This window comes from Cariama cristata, unplaced genomic scaffold (assembly GCF_000690535.1).
Source record: "Cariama cristata isolate BGI_N322 unplaced genomic scaffold, ASM69053v1 scaffold38481, whole genome shotgun sequence".
Classification (NCBI taxonomy): Eukaryota; Metazoa; Chordata; class Aves; order Cariamiformes; family Cariamidae; genus Cariama; species Cariama cristata.
In genome coordinates, this window is record NW_009599343.1 from 817 (window position 1) to 10816 (window position 10000).

The 10000-nt window shown below is 46.2% G+C and overlaps 1 protein-coding gene across 1 annotated transcript in view; it reads right to left on the bottom strand.

The window, feature by feature from the left end:
- Positions 1-149: 149 nt before the first annotated feature.
- Positions 150-10000, bottom strand: part of RBM5 (RNA binding motif protein 5) — a 10299-nt gene continuing 448 nt past the window's right edge. The window contains exons 1-19 of the mRNA XM_009709646.1: positions 9489-10000; positions 8703-8763; positions 8476-8541; positions 8166-8326; positions 6988-7085; positions 6434-6521; positions 6162-6239; positions 6001-6073; positions 5396-5481; positions 4982-5060; positions 4622-4713; positions 3902-4066; positions 3268-3414; positions 3116-3187; positions 2484-2663; positions 2200-2274; positions 1620-1717; positions 1412-1541; positions 150-819 (exon numbers count right to left, since the gene is read on the bottom strand). The exon at positions 9489-10000 is cut by the window's right edge and continues 448 nt beyond it. Coding sequence (XP_009707948.1) covers positions 694-819; positions 1412-1541; positions 1620-1717; positions 2200-2274; positions 2484-2663; positions 3116-3187; positions 3268-3414; positions 3902-4066; positions 4622-4713; positions 4982-5060; positions 5396-5481; positions 6001-6073; positions 6162-6239; positions 6434-6521; positions 6988-7085; positions 8166-8326; positions 8476-8541; positions 8703-8763; positions 9489-9539 — 1926 coding nt within the window. The 5' untranslated portion in view covers positions 9540-10000 and the 3' untranslated portion in view covers positions 150-693. The remainder of the gene's footprint in view (positions 820-1411; positions 1542-1619; positions 1718-2199; positions 2275-2483; positions 2664-3115; positions 3188-3267; positions 3415-3901; positions 4067-4621; positions 4714-4981; positions 5061-5395; positions 5482-6000; positions 6074-6161; positions 6240-6433; positions 6522-6987; positions 7086-8165; positions 8327-8475; positions 8542-8702; positions 8764-9488) is intronic.

Consider the following 10000-nt stretch of genomic DNA (forward strand, 5'->3'; position numbering starts at 1 on the left):
GTCCATGCCGAAGCGGTGAGAAAGACACTCTGAACAAGGCACGGCACAGCGCAGGGATAAAAGGCAGTGGGGGAGGAGAGCGCTGCGTGGAGGAGAGAGACTCCAGGATTAAGTCTCATCAAGGAAGAAGCAGAACCACAGAACGGAAGCATTGGCAACTTATTGTTCATTCACCCACCGAGAAACAGAAATAGGACCATTTTTGGATGTATTTCTTTTGGAAATGAGCCAAACTGGCAACTAGAATCAAAGTCTTCAAAAAGTCTATACAAAGATGTATCATACAAAATGTACAGGAAAGTTCTCAAAAAAAACCAAAAAACCACACAAAACAGACAATACAACAAAAGGAGAGCAGAGACAGTGTGAAACCACAGCTAACAGGTCCTGCCCCTGCTCCAGGGGGCAGAAGCAGCATCTGGACAACACGCTCCAAACACAAAATACATTACACTATATACAGGACCGTATAAAGATCAGCATTCCCTTTGGTCTAACCAGGAGCTCTCCAGCATGAAGTTGGGGCAGTTCAAACAATCTGCTCATGGAAGTGTTACATGCCGAGAGGGGGAAAAAAGTCCAAGGGAATGAAATGGTCAACTCTAAACCATAACCAGAATACAGCCAGGCCACCAAGGCTACAGCGTTTAACAGTCAGTTCTGGCTAACAAGCGCTTTGCAGGCCAGAGCGCATTACTCCATCTCCGTGAAGCGAGCAAACATGGCTTTCCGCACCGCGTCTTTGTATGAATCTGCAGTGGAGACACCGTAGGAGCTGCCCTTGGCTCCCAAGCCAGCTCCTCGCATTCGTACTTGGGCCTGCAAGGGAAGAGAGATACGCTTCAGCTCCGCAGCGAGAGGCCACGCCACCATGCAGGACATCACAGAAAAACTCATCAATCCAGCTAGCTACGCAGGCTTCCCTGGGGATCCCACATAGCCATAAATACCGACACCGAGAGATGAGACTGCACCCAACATCCCATGCTTGCTGGCTTCACACTGCTCTGACCCCACTGCAACAGCAGCTGAAAGGAAGAGCTTTCACAGAACACAGTTCCTAACAGCGTAACCCAGAGCGCAGACAAACCCAGGGAAGCCAACAGCTGGAGGGAGGGCAGCCCATCCTATGGAGCACCAGGGTACGCAGCCCCAGTGCAGGCCTGCTGTCACAGCACCTCAGGAGCAGACTTCTGCAGGAAGGAAGCGCAGCCCTGCCTGTCCGAGTCCCAGCTCTGCCCCAGCTTTAGCAGCCCACAGGACAAACAGGAGCGGGACCTAACGTGAACAAAGGCAGCTTTGCTGTGGATGGCAGAGTTTCTTCCGAAAGAGATCTTCAGCAGTGAGTTCTTCCGAATACAAAAAAAAAAAGGCACCAAACCCCATCAAGGAAGCATCCATCTCTACTTACCTCAATGGGTGCTGTGATGCCCTGACATTTTCTTCCCAAGCCTGAACCTTCCCTCCAGCCCATGGCCTGCAGCATCTTGTTGCCTATATTACTGTTGTCAAGGCCATCTTTGGTGGGCTGCTCATAATTACTGCAGGAAGAAGAAATGAGTTAATCAAATTGCTCATCGTGTATTGAAGCAATCGCTGAGGAGCTTTCGGATACGTACACTGTGCCAGCGTCATAGACTTTCTTGCGCTTCGGCTCAGGGGGCTCTGGGATGCCGTATTTCTCCCGCCTCTCAGCTGCTCTGTCTCTGTATTTCATCTGCACGAGGTAACCAGATTTAGTACCGATTTAAAGACACTTTTGTCTTTGAGCTATGGAAGTATGCTAAATGCTTGCTATTACAGAAAGCTGTCCACTGCAGCCACCTAAAACATGGCTTGACTAACACCACAGAAAGGAGAACCTCAAATGCAAGTCCTTGGAGCACATCAGAACCTGCACTGGGGCAGGAAGAACCCAGCCCCAACACCTACTGGATTAGCTGCTGATTGGCACTGCAAGGTTTCTGGTCCCAGTCTGGCAGCCCTGAGCTGGAGGCAGAAGGGCCCTTCCCTGCTAAGCAGGAGCTGTGGGATATAGGACACCTTGCGCCATGTAAGAGAACAGCTCTGAACCTTGACCCAAGAAGGGGCTGGCTTACAAGGATTATCTCAAGTGACGTGCATCAGGATAAGGAGAGCTCAATGTATCATCTGTGCAGGTTTTCCATTAGCTACTCATCTGCTCATCTCAACACTGACCTCTCTCTCACGCAGCTCCAAGGCTTCGAGTTCCTGCTCCGAAAGCTTTGATCTCCTATAGATATCCATGTTTTGCTGAAACAAGAAGAGATTCACATTAACAACATGAAATACACAACAGCTCTTTTCACTTAAGTAGCTGACTTTGGGGAGAGCAACAATCCACTTGCAACTACTTTTGCTTTCAGAGGAACAGTCTTCCAAATAGCAACATGCATCACGGCTTTGGTTTACATGCTGAATTACGGCAACCAAATACCTTCCTGACAGCATAGCACAACTACCTTGTGTAAGTCGGACAGCTGCTGGTGCCGAATCAGAGCATCTTTGTTTGGGAACTGCCTTCTACACAGCAGACAAGCCATCTTCTTCCAGTCAGTCAGCTTCTCTTCCTCATTCTCCATTCTTTCCAGTAAGTCCTCATCGTTATCGCTGTCACCGCTGTAGGCAGCCACGAGGCCACGCTGGAAAGAAGGACAGCATTAAGGGGAGTGCAACAGTGTCACCAGACTTCAGAGAGCCCAGAAAGGGAATGCAGAGGCTCACGACGTGTTTGTTGCACACAGGAGGGGCATCACTCTCTCATTACTAAGGATGAAATGCAACTCAAAAGAACCACATACTACAGCCGCAGCAAGATTCAGCTCCCAATAGCCAAACAGTAATTTGAGTACAGTTGTTTTTAAAACCTCAAAACCTCAGCTGAGCTCTTGACGTTAGAAGAAATCACTGCTTTTCTCAGCGCATCTCAAGTCACCCAGTCTACTGCACTTGCATCGGACCACTGTAACCTCCACAACTTTTTACAGATGACGCTGGGGAAATACAGGTTGGAAAGCAAGTATCTGCTAGACCTCCTCTGAAGTGCTTTACCAGTAACCTTTGGGAATACCTCTGTCAGGTCTCTCATACTCACCTTCAGTGGATTTTCATCATCTCCATTTTTCATCACCTCTGGCAAGATTTGCTGTCTCTCAGACAGAGCTCCCTGGATGAGACAAGAATGCCATGAGCATCCAGCTCTCTGCCATACCATACCCCACTGCACACAATTGCCAGCACCTTCACCTTTTTCTCAAAGAGGGCAAAGCCTGCATCTGCAGCTGCCGACTCTTTCCGCTCCTCCTCTCTGGTACTCAGTGGCTGGAAGCTATTCTTGAAGTTCTCTTTCTGCTTGTTCAAACTCTTTGCCCAGCGCTCCATGTCTTTAGCAATCTGAAAGGCAGAGTGGTTTGCTCAGACAGCTCCCTCACAGCTATCAATCTCCTATGACAGAGATTCAATCTTGCATACAGTTTCCAGAACAAGTCAACCCACCACCTTTTATTTTTAAACCACAGGACGCTGGATGTAGTGCAGCTGTTTCCCTGTATACAGTGTTCAAAGACACCGCAGCTTGCTTGTTTTACTGTATGAACCCTTCTTATCAATCTAATCCCTTAAGTGACAGCTCAGTTATACTCCCACTGGTCCTGGCATGATTCCATGTGTGCTCCTCCTATGCAGAGCTTATTTCTGCACTGAAGCCTTGCCAACTCCATCTCTCCTCAACCCTCTACAATGCCTGCAAATTGCAGGCATGCACTGCACTGAATAGCCTAGGATTTCCTTTGTGAAATCCTTTCCTTTCATGAAAAAGGAGAACTGTTATCCCATTCCACAGAAGACTTTAGTTCACTTATGATCCCATTTTGTCTTCTACCTGTTGAGCTGTTTTACTTTTAGGCTTCTCTTTCTTCTCCTTCACTTCTTTGGTGGTGGTTGTGGTAGCTGTTTGCTGGTACGTGATACCTTCCGCAGCAGGCATGTAGGTCTCCTTTTCGCCATCCCAGTAAAGGTACTGCTGGGTTAAGGCATTATAGTAATACTGCCGAAGGAAAAAGAGTCAGACAGTTAAACACCTCATACAAGCTAAGCATCCAAGGGAGAACCCAGGCAAGCTGTCCGATTCAGACTAGCGCATCAAACAGGAAGATGTTTACACTGTAGAGTCCAAATAAGTTTTGCAAACTCCACAAAGGGGTCACAAAAGGCACGAAGTGGCTGAAGCCTCCATCCCCAAACACAGGCGTTCTGCCCAACAGCACTATGGAGAACCTCCTACCTCTCCCAGGAGATGACCCACCAGAGCCCAGAGCTGGAGGCACTTTGCTGGGCACTCCGCAATGAAAGAGCGCAATTACAGTGTTTGTGACAAGTGCTAATCCTCCATGGGCCAAACTGGGGCGAAAATTAAGGAAAGGAGAGAAAAATGAAGGGCTACACCAGAGGGAAGTCAAGTCCCAGCGCTACGCACACTGCTGAGAGTTACCTGCTACACTTGGTATTTTGTGCACCTCAAAGTTTATATCACTCATATGATCAGAGACAGGGAACTAACGAACCTTAACAGTTAAGACAGGTGGGAAGAACTTGTGTTTACCTGGGAATTAGGATCATAGTAGAGCCCTGTTATAGGATCATAATAATATCCTGAAGATTCATCATATTGGTAGGTGGAAGTGTCAGGGACAGCTGTAAAAAAATTAGAGTGTGGGACACGGTCGTTCCAGTTGAATTCAGACAGGTATCTTTCTATATTTCAGGTAAAATTCTGAGATTAGCAGCAGCCGCGATGGCAGACGTGTCTGTAACGGGCTCTTAAATCACCCGTGCAGAATATACTCTTCAGGGACAGTTTCACCACTGACGTATGGTGATAGAGGACCCATCCAAAGCCAAGTCTCTCTCTTGCTATACAGTGACAGATACCTGCCCCTTAGAGCAACTCCCAACTGCTTACCGTATTTGGTTCCAGGGACTACGCCAGTCGGGGGAGCTGTTTGTGCCTGAGTGCTAGTGGTAGGTGGTGCTGATTGTGTCTGAAAAACACCCAAAACGAGGAATCTCAATTAGCAAATCTGTCACCAAGGCGCAAGAAAACAAGGACAGCGAGCCAAGGCATGAGCAGCCCACACCACACATACAACAGCTAGCTCCGCTTCACCGGTACGCTCAGCACTCACCTTTTAGCAAAGAACAAAACCATCACAGGAAAGAAATGGCAGATGACTTATGACCACAAGCACTGTGACTAACCCGTGGACACTCAGCAGCTTTGCTGTACCACCCACTTTAAAGAGCAAAGGCCACAGCTAAGCCAGATATTCACATAACCCTGGCGACGAAAGCAAGAAGTAATTAGTGCTGTAATTACCGGAGAGTCAGGTGAGTTTGTCTGTTGATTATATAACTGAGGACTCTGGGACACAACTGCAGCTGTAGTGGTAGTGACTGGAGCTCCTGCCAACAGAGAGCAATAATGGGTAAGCCAACTGATTTGTAAAACAGTACTTCATCCTAAGGCTAAAATTATTTTGTTTACAGTTTCAGCTCCTAATTCCAGCTCCAGCCAAACAAGGCAATAAATGTTCAAAAGGAGACACATACACAGTGGGTATTTTCTACCCAGACAAGGAACAGTTTCCTTTTCAGGAGGAAATATTCTGCTCCCAAAGTCAGTGATTCCTGGCCTCTGACAGCTGCTAGTGCTAAAGATTTGTCTAGAGCTGCTCACAGTTCTCTTGAGTTCAGGACTTTCGTCAACAGTCTGAAACAGAGGCTGCTCTCTCATCTCGCAGACTAGAGGTCCCACTTGAACGACTCTGTTATGGGTCTCTAGTAACATGTACTCATTCAGACACCCCGTGAGCAAAATGAGCTGAGTCTCCCTTTACACCACAAAGTAACATAAAGGCTAAGATAAAATACTGCTATTGCAAGATTATAATTTCAAACAACAGCATCTCTCACATGTACTACCTGATATGGTAGCTGCATCTGTGTCCAACACTCCTCCTTGATTTTGGTAGTACTGCTGATAATCCTGGGAGTACTGCAAAGGGAAATGAATGACAACGGAAGATAAGCAGATACTGAAATTACAATAAGCTACTGGTGAGAAAACAACTGCCACTACTAACCTGAGCATACTGTGTGTAGCCATCCTGTCCTGACTGGAGGTAGCTGTAGTCAAGGGTGCTGCCTTCTCCAGTCTGTGGCTGAAATTTGAGCAGGTAATTTTTGTCAGGGACAAACAAATTACTGCATTTAAGAATGTCAACACTGCTTAGGCTCCAGCCCACCCAACTGTAAGAGCAGATCTGTCCTAGCAGCTTTGGTCAGTTCAACCAAGAAATTATACATTCTCATTTTCAGGAAAGCAGGACTATGAGCAACAGCCTTCAAACCATACCTGAGTGGATGACCACTGAGCTGCAGCAATGGCTGTACTTGCCACGGAGAAGGCGCTGACTCTGTTACCATCTGGGAGAAGTAAGTCTCTGTAACCACAAAAATCATGCATCTGAGTAAATATTGCTTTTTTCTGAAGTGTCTCCCTATGTAAGGAGGTAGAGTCCACCCTTACGCATGGATTTCTTGGCAGCTATAAAACATTCTGATTGTAATGAATGAGCCCAAGCACTGCTTGGCAAGTAAAGGAACTTTAGGTTCATTGTTGTACAGTCAGTAACAAGTCATTAGGTCTCCAAGGAAACAAGCGTGCTGTATACACAAGCAGTTACGATGTTACCTTCAGAGCACTGGAAATAAGGGTGGTAGGAAACAATGCTTTCACTCTCCTCACACAGAGTGAAGAGCAAGATGCATGCAACACAAGACACTTAAGGGAAGTAAAACTTTGGAGTGACAGCAATCATAATAAAAGCCCGGGTGACAACAAATAGTCTCCAATATAAACAGGGGGGAAGGGATTAAAAAAAAAAATCAACTGCTAGCGCAACTCACTTTCTGGCACTCTTTGCAAAGTCAACACCAATTGTTTTGCCATCAATTTTTAATGGTGGCTGAAGACTTTGTAAAATTTGCAGCAGTTGAGAAGCATCCTACAACAAAAAATACTCATTATTATGAAAGGCAGGTTACTATGGAGGATTCAGAAGTTCCCAAAGCTTCACCTTTTCACATGCAGCCACTGAAAGCAGCTACAGCTAAGAACACCTCCACCTCCTCATACAATACACATGTAGAAGAGCACAATGAAACTGATCACACTCCATGTGCAAATAGTTGTAGCAATGGTTTCCCTGGTCACTGAATATTAAACATGTTCTAAAATCTTAGCTTCATAAAGCAGGTGTTTGCCCCAAATTACTCCAAAAGGGAGGCCAGCAGAGACAGATCAGGCCCCCACTTTCATCCTCAAAACAAACTGTTCCACTCTGCCTAAAGCAGGTCCAAACAGATCACGCTGCTTATCAAGTTTGGTATATAGAATCATAGAATCATTTAGGTTGGAAAAGACCTTTAAGATCACTGAGTCCAACCATAAACCTAATACTGCAAGTCCACTACTAAACCATGTCCCCAAGCACGACTTCTACATGTCGTTTGCACACCTCCAGGAACAGAGATTCTACCACCCTTCAGGGACCCTGTGCCAGTACCTGACCTCCCTCACAGTTAAGAGGTTTTCCTTGTACCTCGCTGCAATTTCCCATGTTTCAATTTATGGCTGTTGCCTACTGTCCTATCCCTGTGTACCCCCAAGAAAACTTATGTCTCTGCTGTCCCTACACCCTCCCACTGGATGTTGCAGAGAGCGGCAAGATTTCCCTTCTCCCCCCTTTTCAAGGTAGCAGCAGCCCAATCCTGTGCACCTGCTCCCACACTATATGACCTAGATCTTAATTTTTGTGAACGAAATAAATCCCAGACCATTATTTTTGTGATCCAAGCACGAAGCTAGCCTTCAATCCAAAAGCACTCTGCTACAAAAATAGCTTTCCAATGTGCTCACATCCCACAACTTCTTTCCAAACTGCAGCTAACGATGAAATGCTTTGACACATCGAGCGTCAATTAACCCTCGGTGAACTGGGCAGTCCTTCAGACCGCTCAAAGGCTCTCAGAGCTTCACCACATTAACAAGCTGTTTCTCTCCAGTGCATCACTAAGGCCCTCACCATGGCAGAAGACAGCTGCACAAACGCAAAGCCTCTATTTTGCTGAGTCTGCTTGTCTTTGATAAGACGAATATTATTGACTGCCAGAGATGCATACGGAGACAAAGCAGTCATGATGGATTCCACTACTGTATGAGGCGCAATGTTTCGGAGAATGATGGCTGAGGAGAAAAGAAAGCATGACGTTAGCTGTGCACAAAACGGCTCTCCAGAGCACTTCAAGTTCTTCAGTGGGCAGTCTGAGGTTCAGGAAGACTTTTAGTACCCGTGTTTACATTTCACATTATACAATATCTAAAAGATAACTTACTATCACAGTAATAATCCACAGACTGAACGGCTTCTGCTGCTCCAGGTGGTACCTCCTGTTCTGAATCTTCATAGGAAGAAGAAAATATTTTGGTCACAATACGGCTCATTCACCGAAAGTCAGCATTTCACAAGCCAGCCTTGGACCTACAGTGAACTTTGTTTCCTACACAGGACTGAAAGTTTCCCACAAAATCAAACACAGCCAAGGAGATCAATGTAACGTACCAAATTTGTCCGCTCCACAGCGGAAGCATTTTAGCCTCCTCCTGAAGTTGTACAGGCAGCACTACGAGAAACAAGAAAAGCCTAGTAAGGTAACAACTCCGGTAATTTGTAACAATGCTGGCATTTGCTGTACAAAACCCACACATTCACAGAAAGTAACATAACGAAGCTAAACCCACCAGAATAACTGACAACAGTAAAATCCACCCTTGTGTGTAGCACAGCGGCTTTCAGAACATCCCAGCTACCTTCTCCTTAGTTCTCCTGAATTAGTTATTTTAACTGTGTGGTCTTCAATGTGGTCCTCAACTTACAACCCCAGGCACAGCAACTACTTTAAAAAGCACAATGTGAAAATGAAACACAGGCTGGAAAACAAGTTATCTTTATGGGCAAAAAGTGTAGTTAAAGCCTGATAGAACAGCCTGGTCCTCATCTTACTGTATTATCTCCACTTGGGGGGGTGGGGAAACAAGGAACACACAGCAATATGCAGCAAGCCAGTAGCAATTCAACGCTACATTAGTCATCACCTAATGACTTCATATTCTAGCACAGCTCACTGCCCAAGCTCTGTGTCTTCTGGGGCAACACCTCTGTCACTCTGCCTACTCTGCCACCAGAGCTACAAAACATTCTCATTCCTGCATCTTACTATTCCTATGATGTCATACGGACCAGCAGTATGAGCGGGTCTGAATCACGCATCGCTTCGTTCAAATCACTGAGCTGGTAAAGAGCACTGAAGCCAAGACAAACTCCCTCCGATAAAAACATGCACTATACCTTGTTACAAAGCCAGTCCTCAAATTTAGGCCTGGGGTTGCTGTAGTGCATCGCAATCTGCTTCCCTTGAATCACCAGCTTTTTCTGCAAAAAAAGTGGTTTCAATTATTCCTGTATCGAGGCACACACGTCCATTTTCCCATGGCAGAGCACCCTTCGGAGGAATCAGTGCTCCTGAATTACATGGACAACATATGGGGAGGATGTGGAGGACAACCACCGCCACCTACACCCTGCCCATCCAATCCTGCAGAGAGGAGGACGAGGGCAGTAAGAGAATGGGATGTGGAGCAAAGATAAACGGAATCAGGGAGTGTTGAAAAAGCTGCCAAACACTAAACGCTGACACGGAACCAGAAAGTGTCTCGAAGGAGACAAAGTCCTAACCTGCTGCGTTCAGGATTAACACGTTTTTAGGAGTCTTTTTGCCCCCACATTTCTATTCACTTCAGGTATAGCACTGAGCGACTTTTTAAACATGTCCTTAGGTAACCGCTTCACTTCTTCCCCTA